Below are 21,931 nucleotides of genomic sequence, written 5' to 3'. Positions count from 1 at the left end.
ACGCGCGGGGCAGGCCCTACACAGACATCCGCCCTCGGGACCCGGGCGATCAATTAGCCTGCGGGCGTGTGCATCCCGGGGCAAGGCCTGGCCGAACTCCACTCCTGTGCACGCCGCCCCAGCCGGAACCAAAGTGCTCCGGCAGCGATGTAGGGGACCGGGAGGGAACGGACGCGCGTCGGAAGTGACGTAGCGCCGCCCGCGACAGCTGGCAATAACAATGGCGCACATCACCATCAACCAGTATCTGCAGCAGGTTGGTCCCTCGGCTCTTCCTCCGCGTCCGCGCGTAGGCAGTGGGTCTTGGAGTCGGGTAGGGCGAGAAGGGTCCGCAGGGAACTAGGGGGCGCCTTGGCTAGGAACCCCCTAGGAGGGGGTCCGCAGTGATCAAAGGTCCTGACGGGTTGGGGGTCGGTCGGGCGGAGCGGGTCTGCAGGGAGCAGTGACTCCGGTGAGGCCTCCCTCCTACCGCTGTGGATGTAGTGAGTCCTGTGCCGGAAGGGCTCGCCTCAGTCACACTTGCTTTAGACTGACGCTGATGGAGGGTAAAAATGACATAAGCTGCAGATAGCAAGAAGGAGCCTCTGCTGAGATCGGGTCAGCCGCTGGTCCCAGTCGCTGTGTAGCAACATTGTGTTAGTCCGTAGCACGCCTTGTATCTTTAGGTAGCCGTGTTTATAGTGCTTTTGCCCAGGATCTGTGAATGGTAGAAGCACAGTCAAACACAGCTATCTCTGTATTCAGAACTTGCATTGTCTCCCCTGAAGTTTGCTAGGAAGCCTGTTGATGAGTGTGTTGATGAATGAATCCCAAGAAGCTATTTCTTGGTAAAGTCTGTCGAATTTTCTGACTCACTACACAACTGTTTTGTTTGTTTATGACTCTTGTTTTATCATTAGTCATGTCATTAAGGACCTAGGATCTTAATACCTCTGTGTTTTAATGTCTGGCTGCCTTGGTGATCTCCCCTCAGCCGGCATATGACAGCAGTAAGGGGGAATATGTTGTTTTTACACTCCCTGGCTTTACATAGGGGAGAAAACGTGTCTAGAAACTCCCTCCTCCACTGAACTTCTGATCAGTTAAAATAGTGTCACCCCTCACTGCAAGGGAAGCTGGGAGAGAGAGATTGCCATTCAGAGTCTGTATCCTTGGAGCTTTGCTCTGCTTGATTAAATAAAGGGAAAGACTTGATTAATTGGGAAAGCAGTAGGTGATGTTGGCTGCAGCTGTTAGGTCACAGATGAAATGTTACATCTACAGAGAGGGCTTCTTTGATAGCCCATTCAGGAGAATCCTTATCTTGATTGTGTCATATTTTATTTTCTTGTCAATTATGTGACATTATAATTATCTGACAATTATGTGACACCCTGTTGGGTGTATTGGGATGTTCTCTGTCTAGGGCACCCTGGAGCACTACTGGTGAACCTGTGGCATGGGTGTTGCTTTCTTTCTTTTTTTTTTTTTTTTTTTTTCCTTTTTATCGGTACCGGGGATCGAACTCACGATTGCCTGTTTGCAAGGCAGGCACTTATGCCACTGAGCTAAATTCCCAGCCCCCGGGTGTTGCTTTCTTTTAAGACAAAAAAAAAGTTAGTATATGAGATGCTTTTTATAAACTAAAACCTCACTATTCAGGTTTAATTGCAGTGTTAGCACTTTGAGATAAATAAGTAGATTTGGGGTTGAAATTTGGGCATTCATCTCTAAAAGGTCACCATCACTGCCCTAGGGGAACATTTCTCCCAGCAGTTGGAGTCACCTCACATCCTTCACGATGGCCCACAGTGTACCATCTATAATTGAAATTCATAATTCCTTAAAAATGCATTTACTTTGTCCACTAGAAGGCCCCGAGCAACAAGTACTCCTGGCACCTGGGCTTGTTTACCAAATTACATTCTCACCAATGGGAATCAGAGCTCCCTGGAAAAAGGGCTGACTCGGGGAGAAAACTGGACAAACCTGGAGAAAGAGTGTGCTACAAAGGGCTCAAAGAAGTCTGTCCCCACCAGGGATGAATTCATAGTCCTTGCTTTGGAGTGTGGTTCTGTGGTCCAGTTAGGGGGTCTTTGGATGGGGGCTGCTGAGCATGAAGCTCCGCATGTTGGTCAAGTGCTCTGCTGCAGAGCTAGTCCCAGCCCTGTCCGTCTGTAACCTAAAAGTATGAAGGTTTTATGGTATAACATGCTAGACCTTGCTGAAGCATCTGCAACAGGTGGCCAGGTGGCCAGGGATGCTGGTGTTCAGCGAGCAGCCAGCCACATCTTTGGGGTTTCCTGATTGGCCTGCTGTGTCCTTGTTTTCTCTTATACAACCTGTTGGCTTCCTCCCACCATCATCCACAAGGCAGGGCACTGCTGGGCCTTTCCAGGGAGTTCAGGCTTAGTGGAGCTGTGCCAGTTGCTAAGTAGGTAGAACTTGAGGATGTGAATGAAGTTCAGATAGGTGTGGCCAAGCAGAGCCGAGGTGTTGGATCCTACTGCATCCTGCTGTCCCCCAGGACAGTCTGGGTGGTCACAGAATGGAGTGAACTGGTGCTGTAGCAGCACACCTTGCAGGGGCTGCTTCCTAGGCATGCATCTGCTCTGCTCTTGGGAGGGCCTCTGGTGTGAACCTTAGCTAGCACAGTGTTCCTAGTGCCTTCATCTGTCAGAAGTGTGTCCCTGTTTCACAGTACTTCCTCCCATTCTGTCTCTCCACACCCATCAGTTTCTTCAGAGAGTGTTCTGGAGACCTCGGGCATCTTTATCACATCACACTCAAGCATGATAAGTGACCAGTGTTCCTGACACTCAGCAATGCTGGGCACCCTCTCAGGCTGTGAGGACCAAGGTTGTACCACGGCACAGGTGGGGAGGACAATAGAGCAGCACATGATAACCACAGGCTCAGGAGAGGCCTGTGTCCCAGTTGCTCAGGAGACTGATGTAGGAGGATCACTTGAGCCCAGTAGTTCTAGACCAGCCTGGGCTATATAGCAAAACCTCATCTCAGGATAAATCCATGTGGACATAAAAATATATATATATGTCTTACTATTTTTAGAATTTATTACTGTATTGCAGATGTAGCTTTGTGCTTGGTTTCTATTCACTCGTCAGTGTGTAAAGTAACCCTCTTAGCCTGCCCTGTGCAGATCCTGGGTTCAGGCAGCCTGGCATACTGTCCTGTGCTGCCCCTTGTGTCCACATGGGATGCATGGTCTTGACCGTTACTCCCCAGGGCCACATCAGGATGTTTCCGTGCAGTTAACTGCTTCCCACTGAATGGTGAGCGTGTTCGGGAGCTCTCCCATTTCACTATGTGTGGGCCTGTTTGATTCCCAGCGAGTATCCTGTCATGTGAACATGATGGCATTTATTGAGCTGTTTCCCTTTTATTTTAGGTTGAGGAGAAGCTTGTTGAATTTTGGATATATGTTGTTAAAGTTTCTTTGGTTGTTAATATTTACTTGTTTTTAGGATGGTATCTCAGGCGTTACCCTGGTTGACCGTGAACTTCACTCAAGCCATCCTGCCTCTGCCTCCCAGTAGCTGGGAATACCAGAACATACCACAACATTCAGCTTTTATGCTGTTTTTTCATAAACTATACTGTACAAGTGAATTTTCAAATATATTATTAATATGACCAAGTACAAGTAGAATAAGTCACCTGTACCTATTTTGCTTTACTTGCTTTCTTGCTTTACTTATTTTCCTGACCTTCACGAAATCCCATTTTGAAATGAAGCTCTTGTTCCTGGCTTGAGTGTGGGCATCTTGTGTCTGGGTTATCCTGGTCCTTCCAGAGTAGGAGAGATTGGGCTTCTTGGTACACAGTGTGTTGCTTGGGTCCTGGTAGAACGGAACATTCTCTGCATGCTTAGATTTTGCCTTTGTCACCTTGCAGGTGTATGAAGCGATTGACACCAGAGATGGAGCATCATGTGCAGAGCTGGTGTCCTTCAAGCACCCTCATGTGGCAAACCCCCGGCTGCAGGTTGGTGACATACTGAGCACAAGGTGTCTGCAGAGAACTGCAGGCTGCCTATTCTTAAGACATTTGGGGTTAGAAGAAGAGTAATACCGATTTTGTTTGAAAACCTTGAGGTACTTTGTACTTTATGTGACACGATTTCACTTGTTGAGCATGGCCCTCACATCCCTGCACTTCATTCTCACGCACCTCCCTGGGGTTTGGAGAAGGGAGGAATGCACAGATCATGGTCATCCAGCAGTCAGGCCCTGGAGCTTGGGCTCTATCTAGACCAGGCTTGCCCCATGGCCCAGGAGCCATCTGTGTTACAGCTATGTTCCCTCCCAGTCACCTGGCTAGGGCCTGTTAGTGCAGGCTGGCTGGAACAGAGCCACAGCAGCCAGCATCTGTGTTGTTTGGATGCTTGCCTGCTGCAGCGTTGTTTACCTGGCCAGCCTTCTGCGAGAGCTCCTGCTGGCCCTTACATGAAGACACAGTGCTCTTGATTTAGAGTGTGAGACCCAAGCAGTGTTTTCTGTAGAAAATACTGACATTTTACAAAACCTCATTTCCTTTCAAATTCTCCCTATAACATTGGAGTGTTCCTGTTAGGAGCAAAGTTTTTGGAAAAAAGAATGGGGCTGGTGATTCTGTGTGGCCCTGTTTGGACTGCAACCCAATCAATAAATCAGCCTGTAGGACAGCAACAGGCTTTTCCATTACGGAGTGCTGGTGCCAACGTGCTGGTACCACGCAGACTGTCTTGGCCAGGCACCCCACTCCCTGCATACTTCCTGTTGTGTAGGACAGTGGGGACCCATGTCGTCTCTATTGCCACTAGCCTAAGTGGTTGTTCCTTAAGACTTGTAGGTGTGTTTTCTTCATGCTGTTACTCCCACTCCAAACCTTTGCTTGTGGAAAGGTGTGTGTCTGTCCTGTCTGAAAACTCATATTCTGAGTGGTTGTGCCTCAGGGACTGTAGATGTATTTTCTTCATGCCGCCATTCTCTTCCCTTCCCGTGCATGTATATCTCTCATATCTGTGAGAATTCACCTGTCCTGGATTTTCTTTCAGTTCTCTCTAATCCATTATGTGTTTGTCAGACTCCTCCAGAGAAATAGAGCCTGTGTACGTGGAGACAGAAAGAAGGGTGGGTTCGTATGGCACTGTGGTCAAACCCAAAGCCTTGCACAGAGTTTTACCGCAGTCTGGTTTTGAACCTGTGATTCTCCTGCCTCACCCCTTCTAGAAGTGAGACTTACAGGTGTGCAAAATCCTAGATGGTGAAATTTACCACAAAGAATTGGGTTGCATAGTTACCGAGGTGAGAATTTGCCATCTCCATGCTGGGGGCCCAGGAGAGCCCACAGCATAGCTTACCCTGAGTCTGAACCAGGGGCTGGTGACATAGGATCCAATCTGAGGGCCAGAAAGGTAAGATGGTGTCCCAGTTCAGGTGGGCAATCAGGAGCTGGAGGGGCACTGTCAGGCCCCTGGCAGGCCCTCTGCCTACCCACACCAGCTGGAAATACCCCACCCAGACAGCCTAGAAGTGGTATGCAATCCGACATGCCCTGGTGGGGAGGTGGACACATAAATTAACCATCACTGCAGTACAGTGCCGAAGGTACCTAACATGTAGCTTTTGGGACACAGAGAACCTTAGAATTGGTGTATCCCCTACCAGCTGGTACACATTGCCCCTCCAGAAAGTGCTGGTGTGCTCACCTCTGAGACAGTGTCCCTGACTTGTTAGGCCTAATCATGCAAGGTACTATGCACCGGTATATATTATCCCCAACTACTTAATAAAGATTTCTTGATTGGCTTCTAGATACTAAATACACATGAAAGGGGATACAATGTTTGTTGGACTGTGGTAGATAAAACTGAATTGTATACATGGGCTTCTTGTTTCCTTGAAATATTGATAAGTATTGTTGAAGTCATGAGCCTTTTATAAGCACTGAATTTTAAATTAGCATTGTAAACTATGAAGTTTTTGTTTTTTATTTTCTGATATGACAGATCAAACCCTTGATCCCAGAACCAGTGTACTGAGCTATGATCCCTAGTTCTCCCTTATTTTTTGACACAAGGTATTAGCTGAGTCACTGAGCTGCCCAGCCTGGGTTTGAACTTGCACTTCTCTTGCCTCAGCTTTCTAGGATGGTAGGATTATAGATGTGTACCACCATGCCCGGGTAAACTGAATTTTCAATATTTGTCTAACTCTTTGTACACATTGCATTTTCTGTATCCATTACTTTTATTTCACCCTTTTTCTTATTAATTAGATGGCTTCTCCAGAAGAGAAATGTCAGCAGGTTTTGGAACCTCCTTACGATGAAATGTTTGCAGCTCATTTAAGGTAACACATGGGTGGGACCCAGCTGAAAAGACTGAGCCGAGGGGATTTCATCCTCCAGCATCTCATGTTAGAAGTAGTTAATAACTGACTCTGAAAAAGTAGGAAAGTGCGTTGTGATCTGACTTGGTAGAGAGAAAGCCTAACGTGGCTGTGGTGTGCTGCTGTAGAGAGGCACTGGTGTAGATCCTGCAGACTGACATTGGTCCTTGTCATGCGTGTGGAGCCTGACTGAGCACTTGCCCCGCTCACGGAAATACGGAAATGCAGTGTGTGTGTTAAGTACTTGTTTGCAGTGGGGCCTGAACCCAGGGTCTCACACATGGAGCCAAGTGCTGTATGGTTGAGCTCCTTCGTAAGTGTGTTTATTTTTTAACCTGTTTGCTTTATTGAGAAAGAAACAAGTTGAGCAAAGCAAAGTAGCCACAAAAAACACTGTTTTTGATTTTTTAACCCCTGCTGCTAGGGGTTAAACCCTGAGTGTGGCTCCCTGTGTGTCCCCACACACAATGACTGTTTTTCACCCATGTCTGCTGCTCTTACCATGGGCTGTGTCCTGAGGCCTGTGGTCTAGCTGTCCTCCAGCTCACATGCCTGTCGTGTTAAGGAGCAGGCTGGGTTTAGGCTCAGGTGGACATGAGCAGGGAAGGCTCACAGCCCTGTGAGGTCTCTGGGAAACCTGGCACCCTCCGTCCCTTGCTGTGAGCACCCTGTGATCACCCAACTCTATGCAGCCTGCATGGGGATCACATTAGGCCGAGGCCTGACTGACTCTAGCTGCTTGAGGGCACCGGGGCTGGCCCCTGGCACAGTACTAGGGCTGCTGTGCACCTGACCAAGGTGCTCAACCCTGCTGGACAGCTCCCTTGAGGCTTTGGCAAGGGCCTCAACTCACTGAGTGGGATTCACTACACACCTGCTTGTGTCGGGCCTGGAATCTTGGGTGTTCCTTCCCCAGCCTGGCCTTTCCCTGCCTCCATAGCAGAGTGCCAGCTTCCCATGCAGCCCCACGGAGAGCTGGGCTGCTGTGCGGAGCTGAGCTGTGTGACTGACGTGGCCGCCACCTGGGTTTTCTTTCTGATGCCAGTGTCACTGGCAGTGATGTCTGTTTTCCAGGTGCACCTACGCAGTAGGGAACCATGACTTCATAGAGGCATACAAGTGCCAGACCGTGATAGTCCAATATCCTTTGTCAAATGTGGGGCTGTGCAGTGGGTGACAGGCACAGTGGGTGCAGGGGCTCCAGACCTTGAAACATTGGGCCAGGTGTTTAAACCTGGAGAAGAATTGAAACATTCTGAAACAGAAACTCATGAACTATTTCATTGGGCAGCTAAATTTGCGTGGATCTTCGGATGCATCTGATTACTACACAGCGGGGCCCCCTGGCTGAGAAGGTGGTTTCCATGTTGCTCTGCAGAGGATGCTCACGGTCGGCTACCCTTAAAACATTAGGTCTGGTTTGTTCCGGAGTAAAGCATTCGAAATCCAGGCCTCATGGAGGAGGGTGGGTGGAGCACATGTGCTCATTACACAGGGCTGCTGACGACTTTGGAAGCCACTGTCTTAGCTCTGGAGGGGACAAGTGATAGGTGAGGGCTCAGACTCTCGTTAATGAGTGCTGTATGTGACTGTAGGCATCACTATCTCAGTTCCCTTTTAGTCTGTGTTGTTGAAATATACCCAGAAGAGAGTGAATTACCAGACAAATCTCTTTGGAATCTTAAGAACTCTAGAGTTGGTGAAATAAACTTTATACCACAGCTTCTGAGGCACTTACATATAATTGTGAACATTTGAGCTCAGAGAGACCAAACAGGTTTAAAAATCTGATAAGAAAGCCTCACATGGGAAATAAATATGCAGCAGTCAGCTTCTGTGGACCTGATGGCGCGCAAGGGTCTATAGTGGAGACTCGCCGTTGCTCGTCTGGAAGCACAGCCGCCCATGGTGACCCAGGCCCCCATCCACTGCTCCCATCTTCTGCCTCGCTCCCAAGTCCTGTCTCTTGCCTTCCTTAACACTGCACGTCATTCCTGCGGGCATTCCAGGCCCACAAAGAGGAAAACTGGTGAGTGTGCGTGATAGTAGCTGGGAATTAACAGATGGCTTTTTTTTTTTTTTTTTTTTTGTCTTTTTCCTTTTTATCGGTACCGGGGATCAAACTCACAACTGCTTGCTTGCAAGGCAGGCACTTATGCCGCTGAGCTAAATCCCCAGCCCCGACAGATGGCATTTTTTAATGTTTTTTTGGTGGGGGGACAGGGTCTCACTATGCAGTTCCAGCCAGCCTTGAACTCACTTTGTAGTCCAGGCTGGCCTCAAACTCACAGTGATCTTCCTGCCTCAGCCTCCCTGGTGCTGGGATTACAGGTGCCCAGCTAAATGGAACTTTGTTTTAAAGATATAGAATGTTTTTTCTGTGGATGTTTAATATCAAAATGTGTTTGCATGTGATAATATCAACACAAATAATAAAATTACAGTAGTCTGTGTAAATTTAAGTGGCAGATCAGCCAGGTTACTTAAAAGTATTTCTGTATTAAATGTTTTTATTTTAGCATTATCGTGCCCCCAGGTACTGATTAAAAACTATTTTTTCTTTAGTTGCCAGTTTTAAGCTTACTTTTATTTTAAACCTTGGATGAAAAAGGTAGACTACAGATCATTTGAGATAGTATGCATACTTGTTGGGTTATTTAAAATTCTTTGACAAAATACTTTTTATTTTTTTTAATTAAAATTTTTTTGAGACAGTCTTGCTATATAGTTCAGGCTGACCTTGAACTTACTATTAGCCTAGGATGGCTTCAGATTCACTGTGACACTCCTGCCTCAGCCCCTTGAGTACTGTGATTACAGGCATGTTTCACTGTGCCCAGCTTCTGCTTTTTATTTTTAGGATGTAAGAATTATTAGCAATGTGTTAGCTTTCAAGCTCTGTTTGTGCTAAAATGGTTGAAGGGCTTTTACAGAGAGTCCAGCCATTTCCATTGCTGGGCAGAGGGGCAGCTTATGCACACCCAGAAGTCCAGTGTTGTCCATGGATACACAGAAGGCCTGCTTTATGCATGGTACATGTTACATGCTCTGATTCCAGACGAGCATCTTTATAACTGCATGATTCTAAATGGGGCTGCTTATGGGTAGTCGGGTACAGAAGGGAGGAGCAGTGTCCCGGGAGCCCCCCAGCCCCCTGCAGTGTGCACGTGGGGTCAGGGCCGTGTGTGGAGCTGGCAGTAGGGTCCAGCCTTGAAGCTGGGCAAGGAACCTGGCTGGAGCCCACCCTGGTCCAGCGTGAAAAGTAGACGCATGCCCTCTGATGTGCTGTGCCCACCAGGAGTACAGCCTGGTGGTGGACCTCTGCCATACCTGCACAGGTCCTGCACACATGGCTTCATCACTGTGTTCTCTTTGCTTCACAGGGCTCTCCCTGTCATGTACGCAGTGGCCTTGGACCTTCGAGTGTTTGCCAATAATGTAAGTTTAGTTTCCACGCGTGTTGTTTTAAGACTGAAACTTAGTGGCTGCTGCTTCAATTTGTTTTTCTTTCCTAAAGTTTCCAAGAATGAGTGGGAGGTGGCTTGGCTGATTGCTTCTTTTGGGTTGATGCCGACAGCTTTGCTCGATTTTTACCCCGCAGAGGTGGAGGCAGGGATTCTGTAGCTGGGTCACGCCTGCGGCCTATACAGGAGTGTGTGAAGGGTGGAGCCGTTCTCTCACTAGTCCGATGTGACCTGCCCTTCTCTCAAGGAACTGGAGCTTGAGGCAGACTTGGGAAGCAGCTAAAGCTGCTGTGGCGGGAAGGGAAAAGGCCCTAGATTTTATGGGGGTGACTTTCCCTTGGGGTCTGCATCTACCAGGTGTGGAGCTTCAGTCTCCCTTTTTGGTCTTGGATCCTTTACAGCTTTAAGAATGATGGATGATTTCCAAATCCACATGTGAGAGAGTACACAGACTCTCCCTTTGCTCCTGTGCTCTGGTGCAAAGCCCACTTGGTGAGAATGGAGGTGCTGGGACTCGCAGGAGCAATGGGTTCCTGTGGTCCTGTCTCTTAGGACAGGGTGCTGGGGAAGCCCCAGACCTGGAGATGCCCCCAGGCTGAGGCAGAGCTCCAGAAATCCAGGAGGGATTCCACACTCACAACAGTGCCTGCCTCATGCTGGTGCTGTGCCGTGGGTCTGTTGGCAAAGGAAGGGGCTAAGAGGTGAAGCCTCCGCTCCCCAAGAGCTGGGTTGGTGGAGACCTGCGGCCACAGCCGAAGCACTGTGTAATGCCCTGGAGGGTGAGCGTGTACTGTAATGGAAAGCCTGAGCACACAACCAGGGAATCTCATTGTCTTAGTTACTTTTAACCCGTCACTGAGACAAAATTCCTAAAGCCCAAGTTGGGAAAGGAAAGATTTATTTCTTACAGTTTTTGGAGGTTTCGGTCCATACTCAGTTGGCTCCAAGGCAGGGTGGCATGGCTGGGCCGAAGTTCCTGGTGGCTGCAAACAGCAAGGAGGAAACCAGCAAGAGAGTGAGACACACCTTCTTCCTGCCATTACATCACATTCTGGCTCCACCCCTAGGCCAGTGTAGTACTCATACCCCCAATCCAAGTGCTAGGTAATGAACCAAGCACAAATGCACAATGCAAATGCATGAAACCTGAGTGCCACCAACATAAACTGTGACACTTCTGAGTTTTGAATGAAACAGATGTTTTACAGACTCCAGTTCTGGGATGAATTATCTGGTGAGGATTTTAAAGGGACCGTCGGGCCAGGGGTGGTGGCACATACCCATACTTCTAGCCAGTTAGGAAGGAAAATTTCAATCACCTTTTCAGACCATCGTAGATGATGCTTTTGAAATGCTTCCCAAACTCCAAAAAGGCAGTTTTTAAAAGTGGCTTGTGGCCTCTGAACCACAGCAGTGAACCTTTTCTACCATGGCATTAAAATCTGTGGGTGTGTTCTGCACCTTGAGTGTCTTCTTTTACCTGTGTATGGCCTTGTGCCAATCCTGGTCCCTTCACATAGGCACAGAATACCATGAGCTGGGTGTTTATAAACCACAGACCCCGATTTCTCACAGGATTGGGGGCACAGGCACCTGTGCCAGTGACGATGAGATGGGGTGCAGCCTAAGCCCCCACACTGCACTTGCCCTGTGGGTACAGATGTCAGGACAGTGATCTAGGTTTTCGTGAAAGTGGTCATCACCACATGGGCTGTGGCAAGAGCAGGGCTCAGAGAAGACAGGTTCATCCCTCAGCCAAAATGATCAAAAAAATAGAATAGCCATGCTTAGCAGATTCCAGAAGGTTTTCTTTTAAGGGCTGCAATTGCCACAGAAAGAGAGGAAGCAAGACAGTGGTGGCAAGGAAGCTGCTCAGTGATGCAATGTGCAGGCAACCCTGGATGGCGGCACACAAGCAGGGGTGATGCATGTGCTTCCCCGGTGTCAAGGAGTATTCACTAGGCGAGGTCCCAGACCCTCCTGGGGTGCTGACCACTTAGTGTTACCCATTTTCTTTTTGTTGTTGTTGTACCAGGGATCAAACTCACGACTGTGCACTTGCAAAGCAGGCACTTGTGCTGCTGAACTAATCCCCAGCCTCTATCCATTTCCACTTCAAGAAGGAAATGTTTTTATGTCCCGTTAGGCTGATCAGCAGTTGGTGAAGAAAGGAAAAAGCAAAGTTGGGGATATGTTGGAGAAAGCTGCAGAGTTGCTGATGAGCTGCTTCCGAGTCTGTGCCAGTGATACGTGAGTACGGTTCACGCACCCGCCCACCATCACTGCCCCTCTGTCCCGGCTCACTGCTGACATTGACTGTGGGTATGTGTGGTCCCCGTCACTTTTTCTTTCAGAAGAGAGGTGTAAGCAGCACTTCCTGCCTGGCGTGCCCTGAGCCCCCCTACTGTGTGCCATCCTGCAGTGTGTGCACCACACATCCTCTGGCAGAGCCCCTGAGCCTGCCTGTGTCTGATGCTGTTTTCACTGGCCTATGTCTCTGAGGCTGCTGGATGATGATTTCATTCACCTCCCCACCGAGGGTTGCTTTGATGCTGGTGGGACCCAGCCAACCCAGCTCCCTGGTCATGAGCTCTGACTGGTTTCACTATGCTTTGACTTTCAGGAGCTTGACTCTGCTCTGCCTGCTTGGTGTTTCTTCTTTCTCTTCTTTAGGATTAGGGAGTTTCTTAGATTTGTACACTGATGGTGTTGTATTAGATTTTATTTATTATTTATTTATTTAGAGACAGGATCTCACTATGTAATTCAGGCTGGCCTTGAGTTCACTTTGTAGTCCAGGCTGGTCTTGAGCTTGCAGTGATCCTACCTCAGGCTCCTGAGTGCTGGAATTAGATTGTGTTGTTTTATATTTATCTTTTTTTTTTTCATTTTGGGCAGGTTATGTTGATCTGCTTGCAAAATAGTTGATCTTAGCCACTGTTACTCATTTTTTAGTTCTAGACTTTTTGTCTGATTCTACTTTAGAGTTTCCATCTTTCTCCTAAGACTCCAGCTCTTCACTCATTATATAATTACGTTTACTTGAGTATGAGATTTAGGAAAGTGTGCATGCATAGTCAGTTTTGTTTTTCCTGTTCTTCTGTGGTTTTTTGTTTTTTTTTTTTGCTTGTTTTTGTTTTGTTTTGATACAGTCTGAGTTCCCAGGCTGGCCTCTTAAGATGTGATTGTCTTGGGTAGCAGGGATGCAGACCTGTATCTATACTGTTTAAATGGCACAGAAACTGTGCCAGCTTTGTACCTTCCCCTCGCTTTTCCCCCCACTCAGTCCCTTTGAGAAATTCCAGCCTGTCTTGGACTTGAGAAATCTGTTCATGTTCTAAAGGACTTTGCACTGAGGTTCTCCAAGAGCTCCATCCTTTGCCTTGGGCATCCTCCACCTTCCCTGCTGTCCCCAGGTGACTGAGGGTCCCTGCCCTCTGCAGACCTTGTCCTCTGCCCTCCTTGCTGTCCTCAGGTGACCGAGGGTCTCTGCTCTCGGTAGACCCATCACAGTCGGCACCAGTAGACAGTGCCCTGCCTTTTCCCTCATTGCACACCGAAGTTCCAATGTGCATCCACTGCAGAGTACGTGAGGGCTGGATCTCTTCAAGCATTGTGTCCCTTACAGCAGAGTAACTTGGTAAATGTTTTAGGTGAACACTTGAAACTCTGTGGGTTTGGAGACTCCCACACAGCAGTGATCTCTGTGACCTCAGTAAGGGAGTGATTTTCTAACCTGGCACCCAAAGCAGAGGACCTAAAGAGAAGCAATAGCTAAGTTGGACTTCATCAAAATTAAAGACTTGTGCTTCAGTCGGGCATAGTGGCGCACACCTGTAATCTCAGCACTCAGGAGACTGAGGCGGGAAAATCATTGCAAGTTCGAGATCAGCCTGGGCAACAAAGTGAGCTCAAGGTCAGCCTGAACTGCATAGGGAGACCCTGTCTAAAAAAGACAAAAAATAAAAAAAGTTGCACTTCACAGGGCATCACCAAAAAGTGAAACATAAGTGAGCAGAATATATTTACAAATACTGTAAGTATGTTTATATATTTACCAATATATATAAATATATTAAATATATATACAAATACTGTATCTGATAATGGTTTGGTATCTGGACTATAGAAGGACTGTTACAGTTGAACAGTAAAAAGACAAACCAATTTAAAAACAAACAAAGATTTGAAAAATCGCCTGAAGATGCTGAAATGGTTAGTAATCATGTGACAAGGTGCCCAAGGCAAGGTCACCCAGCAAATGTGGACTAAGACCAGCAAGCCTACACGTCTGACCCCTCGGGGTGGCAGTGGTCATAGATGAGGCCACAAGAGGGAAATCAGGAGCTGCATGTGCTGCCAGTGGGGGTGAAGTCCTTGGAAGCCTGGAGCCCTAGGGGCTCTCCTGGGTCTGCAGCCAGAAGGCCAAGCAAACCCCAAGGAACATCTGTCCCTGCAGGTCACCTGTCTCAGGGCTCTGAGAGGTCCCTGTCCCTGGCATCAGCTAGGCCGGAGATGCCAAAAGGCAGCAGGTCCTGTCTGTATGCTAGCTGCTGTCAGGTTTTTTCCCTGTGACTGCTTGGCACAGGCAGAATAGTGCTTTTGTCTCCATTTACACTTGAGGGTGATGGAATCTAGAGACTGCAGGCGTCTTGCTCCAGGCCATGGGATGAGTAGTGATAAAAAGTGTGTAAAAGAGCTGGACAGCAACTGACCAGAGGGGCAGTTATTATAAAGTAGGCTTTAGCATTTTGAAGCTGGCTTTGGCCTTACGCTGCGTTCCCTGTCTGGGCCCAGCTTGCTGCCAAGGAGCAGTTTTGCTGCCAAGCTCGAACTGCATTGCCCGTGTGCCTGCGTGTGCTGCCAGGCTGCGTGCCTTGGCTGGCAGTCTCCTGGGGAGGTGGGCAGGAAGAGTGGGTGCCTTGTATGAGTCTCCTTAGTGCATCACCTTGGAAAGTGTGGTGTTGAAAGGGTCTCCCCATGGTGACTGAGAAAACCACTCTGAACACTGCTTTGCTCACCCCTGCAGATCTGCCGCTGTGTCCCTCCCTTCAACTCAGATTCTCTTTCCTTCGTTTTGAAAATGTATTTTAGAGTGAATTGCAAACAGCAGTGTACATTTTCTTCTAGCTGCACAGGTCTTTTCTCTGTGTTTGCCCCTGTGCACCTCTCCCAGCCCTGTTGCCTTCTGCACCAGTGTCCTTGGGAGACGCCATGCACGTGGCCCCTGCCCTGTGCACACTGGTACTGTCCATGCCTCCCTGAGAGCCCTCCATGGGTTGTTTGCAGGCTCACTCTGCAGCTGGAGGAAATGCCTATCTTGCAGACAGGCATCATGATGGTCACTGTCTACATCAGCCCGTGGCCAGCTGGTGCTGCCAATGGCACACCCAGATATACAGTTGGGGTTACAATTTCCATGCTGATCTTTTTTATTTTTTAAATTTACCTATTGACAAACCATGTGTTTTCATAATGGTATTTTCTTTGGTGAATAGGACTTGGGCTGTGGGGCTTAATCTCAAGATAGTAATTTGTTAGGCCATTTATCTTGTGACACAGGGAGTTTTCATTTCCTTGGAAGATAGTAATTTGTTAGGCCATTTATCTTGTGACACAGGGAGTTTTCATTTCCTTGGTAATGTTAGGAATGTTATTTTCTCGCAGCCGTGCTGGCATTGAAGACTCAAAGAAGTGGGGCATGCTGTTTCTTGTGAATCAGCTGTTTAAGATCTACTTTAAGGTAACTTGCTCAGTTCTCTCACCTGTCACTTCTGTTAATTACCAGCTGGTCAGCCTGATGTTCACCTAGGAGTACTGCTACGTCCAGGCTACTGTTCAGTGCTTCCCACATCACTGCATTGTCAGCCCCAGGGTCAGCACAGGTGGCTCTGCTCCAGGATGGTGGCCTCTGGCCTAAGCAACAAGTCCCTCCCTCTTCATGCAGGCAGCTAGCTCCCCCAGAGCCCTCGGTCCTGGTGATGTCAGCTCTGTGAAAGTGCAGGTATAGAGGTGGCTGAGTGCATAAAGATCATTTTTGTGGCACATGGTCCCACATCAGGCAGGGCCTGTCCTTGCACTGGAGTCATCTGGCCTGTCCCCACCAGTGTGGCCACCTTCCCAAGTGTGGCCAGCCAGCCTCGGTTGTGTGCTGTTGTTTTGGTGGACAAAAGCACACCCTTGGTAAAGCCATCGCTTCTGTTTGTCCTTCCCCTGCTCGTGGTCTGGTGTGCGCCTCAGATCAACAAGCTGCACTTGTGTAAGCCCCTCATCCGCGCCATCGACAGCTCAAACCTGAAGGATGACTACAGCACTGCGCAGAGGGTCACGTACAAGTACTACGTGGGGCGCAAGGCCATGTTCGACAGCGACTTTAAGCAAGGTGTGTTGTCAGTCTGCATCCTTGAGGAGTCGGGCAGTGTCTGGGACTCAGGCATGCAGTGACCCTTGTAGAAGGTGGTGCAGCGTGTGGGCGGCGACACTAGAGTTGATGAAAGCAGATCGAGTTTGGAGGTTCTTAATCTGTGCAGGTCCCTGGGACACAGGCTAGGCTGGGGTGATGGTAATGGTCTTTCTTATATTTTTCTTTTTTTTTTTTCCAGTACTGGAAATTGAACCCAGGGCCTTTGTACTAAGCTACATCCTCAGCCGTTTATTACTTTTCATTTTATGACAGTTTAAGTTGCAAAATTCCCTCAGCTGGGCTTCAATTTGTGATGCTCTTGCCTCAGCCTACCTGAGTGTTGGGATGGCAGATGTACATCACTGGTAGACTAACAGTCGCTTCGCTGCGTGTCCCATCTAAGGACTCAGCAGGTGTTGGGGTGTCCTGGACTTGGTCCTGATTTGTGTTGTGGCTTTCCACAGAGCCACCTCGGTGGTTTTGCAGCTGCACCAGTTACATCAGCTCGTGCTGCCAGCTTTCTCAAGATAATGAGGTGTGGTGGCACATGCCTGTAATTCCAGCACTTGGAAGGCTGAGGCAGGAGGATTGTTTTGAGTTCAAGACCAGCCTGGGCTACAAAGTGAGTTCAAGGCCAACCTGAACTACATTGCAAGACCCTGTCTCAAAAAGATAAAAAAAGATGATGGAACCAGGCTTATCCTTGTCACTTTGTGGTTGGCAGCAGAGGCTGTGTGATCCGCTCTCCTTGGTGCACTGGGAGTAGACTCAGGCTGGCTGCTTGGCTGCCTGGTGGCTGCACGCTCCTGGTGTGCAGTGCTAGCAACAGGGGCCCAGTTGGGGGCAGCTGTCCGCTGCTGCCCAGGGCTGGGCTCTCTATGGTGGAAGCAGTTGCATTTGATTAGCATTTTACTCTGGGGTTTATGCAGACTTCAGTTTTTTTACAAAATCTTCTGTAGATATCAGGCTTTTCAAGTGAGGCCCACCTCGCTTCTTCCCCCTCTCCTTTTCCAACTTCACAGAAGACATAAGGGAGATATTTTAAATTAAATCCCATCGAAGGCCACCAAGACACCAGCGTAGTTTTCCTCTGCCAACAGCTGATACCAGTGAAGACGTGGCCAGCCAGGCACAAGGTGTTGGTGTTGCTGCCCTAGAGTCAGAGACCCCACCTCTAGAGCTAAGGGCACCTTCTGGTCTGCCTGCCCAACTGTGGCTTTCCCGTGAAAGACACCACTGCCCTGTCTGACACGTACTCACTCAGCAGCCCTAGCCTACAAAGAGTGAGATGATTTCAGCTCTTCCTGGTGACTTTTATATTACATATGTAAAGAAGAGAATGTTGGGGGCATCTCAGCTTTTTATTTCACATTTTCATTAATTTACAGTTTCAAGGATTCATACCCCTCTATATATTTTTCTTTTTCTTTTAAAGAGAAAAAAGAAAAAAATGGAAAAATCAAGAAAGCAAACTGAAAAAACAACAAAAGCAAAACAACAACAAACAACTATGGCTATATGGCTTTTCAAAATCCGATGATAGTAATTCACCAGTGGTTGTTATATTGCATATTGTTATCTTCAAAATAGTTGCTCAGGTTATGAGATACAAGAGTAAAACAAAACAGTGAAACAGAACAAAACATTGGATTTCAAAAACAAGATACAAAGGCATCTCCCACAATTGCTGCAATACACATTGTTATCATCCCAATAGATGCTCAAACCACCAGTTCTAGGCCTGCAAAGTCAATCAAACAATAAAAGTGCTTTTATTTTTTTTTACTTCAATTGCAGTCATCTCAGCCTGACTCCCCCTGAATCAGCCCATTGCTGCCCGGGGGTGGGGGTGGGGAGGTTTTGCTTCTTGATTCTTTTCCCATTGCCCATGGTGGCTATGCCAGGCTCACAGGCTGGCATGGTTTGTCCCCTCTAAATATTTTTGTTTCTAAGCAAAATACAAGATTTTTGTTTTTGTTTTCATCTTGGTACTGGGAATCGAACTCAAGACTTGAGAGGCAGGTACTTGTGCCACTGAGCTGTATCTCTACCCCAAAATACAAGATTTGATACATTTCCCAGAGTCTTAGGGACGTGGGCCAGAGGCAGAGGTCACTCTTGGGGCTGGTGGATATGCAGACTGTAGCCTCCCACTTGATCTTAGGGCCACCCTGTGGGGCTCCTGGTAACACAACATCAAGTTTGGGGTTGGTGCTCTGGGCACCCTTCCCCTGTGTAAGGGTAAGTGTTTATTTGCCAAACAAGACCTTGTCAGTGAAGAGCAGAGGCAGTGGTTCCTCCTCCCCACCCCCCCCCCCAGTGCCTCTGCATCTGGCAGGCATCAGCCCGATCCTGGCTTCCACAGTCCTGTGCGTACCTTGAGTGCGAACTGCCTGCTGGCTTCCTGGTGCCCCGCCCTTGGCTCCTGAGGCAGCCTCAAGCCTGATGACCTCCCCTTGTCCTGTGTGGACTATGTCCTGTACCTCGGCCTTCAGGCCTGGGAGCATCTCAGTCCTGCCTCGTGCGGCAGAGGGTCCATGGTGCCTATGTGGCAACACCTCCCAGGCCTGTGCCTTGCAGTCTGGAGCTCACCTGGAACATGAAGTCCACTGTTCTAAATCTGTCCAGTTCAAGCCCACTTGACATGCTTGGAGCCCTGTGGAGTGTGTAGGCAGGATGGGGGCTGGAGGGCGGTGTTCAGGCTGTCTGTGCGGGCTGACATATGTGTCCACCTGCAGCTGAGGAGTACCTATCCTTTGCCTTTGCGCACTGCCACCGCTCCAGCCAGAAGAACAAGAGGATGATCCTCATCTACCTGCTGCCTGTGAAGATGCTGCTGGTGAGTGGCTGTCCTGCTCTGCAGCTCTGTCACCATGTGGAGGTGGGGGTCTTGTGACCATGTGTGGACTGCATCTGCCTGGTTGGACGAGGGAGAGCACAGAGACGTGTGTGCATGAGTGGGTGAATGCCCTGTCTCTGTGCCTGACCCTCAGCTCTTTCAGAAAGGCAGTGCTTGTGTTGCTTCTCTTGAAAGTAACTCTGAGGCTGGACATTTGTACTATCGACATTTCTTCCTAAAGCCCAAACCCTTAGCATCTGGTTAACCAAGAAGGGAAACTGTTCCTGCCACCTTTCCTTAGGTGTCTGGTGGAGTCCCCAGAAGTGACTCTGATAGTTGAGTAGGAAAGCCACATCAGCAGTCACTGCCTCACAGCGTGGAGCTGCTTCCCTCCCACCTGAACCTGATAACTGAGTGAACAAAGATGGGATCGTACCCACATGTGGCTGGGAGTGACTCAGCCCGAACACCTGCTGCAGAGCAGTGTGGCCAGCTGTTCTAGGTTTGAGACATTTCCCACCCCAAAATCCTGTGCGTGCACTGCTCTCTCTATTTCTCCCATCAGTGACAGCAGCCTGCAGAGGTCAAGTTCGAGTACCCATCCCCTGAATGGCAAACTGTGCAGTACCAGTGTTTCTGGGCAGCACTGTTCTCTCCCCTGGCATCTTCCTGCTGTGTCACAGTCTGACACCCTGGTAAAGCCACACCCATTCTGGAGAGCCACCCTTGTCTCTGCAGGGCCACATGCCGACTGTGGAGCTGCTGCGAAAGTACCACCTCATGCAGTTTGCTGAGGTGACCAAAGCTGTGAGGTGAGTGTCATCTCTCCCCTGGGAAGCAATGGGACTGCGGGCCTGAGGGGCAGGACTCACATAGTCTCCTGTGGTCCCAGCGAGGGCAACTTGCTGCTGCTGCACGAGGCACTGGCCAGGCACGAGACCTTCTTCATCCGCTGTGGCATCTTCCTCATCCTGGAGAAGCTCAAGATCATCACCTACAGGAACCTCTTCAAAAAAGTGTGAGCAGCCAGGGCACTGCCCCGCCTTTATCCAGGCCGTCCGTGTGTGGTGCTGCTTTCCTCGTTGGGCCACAAACAGCCTCCCCGCTGCCCTGTACCTTCCGTGTGTGGGGTGGTTAGGTGAATCCCCAGCATGCCTCCTGTGTGGCTTGGATTGCCGATCAGGAGCAGTAGTTGAACCCCAGGACCTTCCTGTAAGATACGTCCTTGCCTCAGAGCTAGGAATGTGAAAAGATAGGTACCTTACACTTGATGGGATACTTGGTAAATGTGTGTGTCCTAATGGCTTTTTTTAAATAGGCAAAGCCCTCCAGTTTCTGCAGCATTCCAGAGTGTATGTAACCAATAGGAATTGTGCTTACTCCTTGGAAAGCTGTGGTTTCCCACCCTGCCCTGGGCCCATCTGGGTGACCATGTGGCCTCCGAGCCTTACTGTCACAAGCACCATAAGTGAGCGTAGGGTATGAGAGTAGATCTGCCAGACACTGCCTCTCGAGTGTGTGCTTTATTCACACCACACACCTCAGCTTGGCAAACCTTTGCCCCACAAGGCACACACAGGTGCAAGGTCCCGATCCTGTTCACTCACGTAAATGTGAGAGCAACTAAGCCTGAGTCACTCGCTGATCATAAGTCCAGGTACGGGCTAGGAGAGCTTGTGACCTAGTGGGGGCCTGCTGTCTCCGTCCTCTGAGCCAAGAGGGTGTGGCCTGTGAGTGAAGTTTAGCATTTTGTTGACATTGATCACGTCTGGTCAGCAGCACTTCTGTTCCTCCCTCCCTGTGGTTTCCTGGGGAGTTCCTGGCTGTTTCACCTGTCACTGCTGTAGTCGTTGGCCATCTGTTCTGAGGGGTGGTAGTCAGTTTCTTTGGATGTTGCTCTTTAGAGGTCTTGAAAACTCCTTGCCTGCTGCTAGTGTATTGCATGTCATGGCGCACTCGACATGACTGATGCCATGCGCCTTACAGTAACACAGTGGCCTCTCCTCCCTCTCCCAGGTACCTGCTACTCAGAACCCACCAGCTGTCCCTAGACGCCTTCCTGGTGGCCCTGAAATTCATGCATGTAGAGGACGTGGACCTGGACGAGGTGCAGTGCATCCTGGCCAATCTGATCTACATGGTGCGTGCACCTCTCGGGGCCTTGGGCTGTGGGGAAGTTGTTTCTAGCTGTACTGACTTGACCCAGACAACGCCACTGCAGGACTCCTGTGGTACGGGTGTGTTCCAGGGCTGCACAGTCTGCAGCTCTGCGTCTGTTTTTCATCTTCATCCCCACGGGGAGGAAGGCCCAACCCTGTGTCCCTGTGGTGACTTGATGGGAAGCTTGTGCTGACCTCCTCCTCTCCACAGGGCCACATCAAGGGCTACATATCCCATCAGCACCAGAAGCTGGTCGTCAGCAAGCAGAACCCCTTCCCCCCACTGTCCACCGTGTGCTGATGAGGAGGCCATGAAGAAACAGCCCCAACCCAGGGTCCCTGTCATGAAGTCACTTGAACCTCACTATGGCTGGAACCTCCCAGTGCTTTCTTGGGAGACCAGGATGCCAGCACACCCCAATGTCCCGGCCCCTGCCTCCTGACCGAATCAGCCTCAGGAAGAACCAGACGCCCCTTTCCCAGGAAGTGTGGCAGCTGCTGGCTTGCAGCACCTGGTCTTAGGAAGACCGGGGCAACTGTTTATACAGGTGAACTTTGTACCTTTTGGTAGCTCTTTTCTATAAAGAAAGATACTCTGAATTTATGCTCATGGCATATTTTTTTATCATAGCTGCCAAGATACTTCTGTCTTTATATATTAAATCTAAGCCTCCCATGCCACTGAAACACTT

General features: G+C 49.1%; 1 protein-coding gene across 2 annotated transcripts; it reads left to right on the top strand.

Annotated features, from left to right (window-relative positions):
• Window positions 1-78: 78 nt before the first annotated feature.
• Window positions 79-21,839, top strand: Pcid2 (PCI domain containing 2). 2 transcript variants are annotated; one of them, XM_003477570.5, is made up of 14 exons: window positions 79-256; window positions 3,898-3,987; window positions 6,262-6,335; window positions 7,449-7,514; window positions 8,362-8,403; window positions 9,758-9,812; window positions 11,985-12,088; window positions 15,506-15,581; window positions 16,079-16,220; window positions 18,980-19,080; window positions 19,819-19,892; window positions 19,973-20,098; window positions 21,097-21,220; window positions 21,451-21,839. In XM_003477570.5, exons 1-14 carry the CDS (start codon window positions 221-223, stop codon window positions 21,538-21,540), a joined length of 1,200 nt encoding a protein of 399 aa, XP_003477618.1. In that variant the 5' UTR covers window positions 79-220; the 3' UTR covers window positions 21,541-21,839. The 2 variants fall into 2 exon arrangements, with proteins under 2 accessions (XP_003477618.1, XP_023416361.1); XM_023560593.2 differs by having other exon boundaries at window positions 21,097-21,224.
• Window positions 21,840-21,931: the final 92 nt, after the last annotated feature.

Source organism: Cavia porcellus, unplaced genomic scaffold (assembly GCF_034190915.1).
Source record: "Cavia porcellus strain 051 isolate PalLab524CR breed Dunkin Hartley unplaced genomic scaffold, mCavPor4.1 scaffold_4, whole genome shotgun sequence".
NCBI classification, from domain to species: Eukaryota; Metazoa; Chordata; class Mammalia; order Rodentia; family Caviidae; genus Cavia; species Cavia porcellus.
Note: the sequence above shows the minus strand (reverse complement) of the source record. Positions and strands in the feature narration are given on the sequence as shown.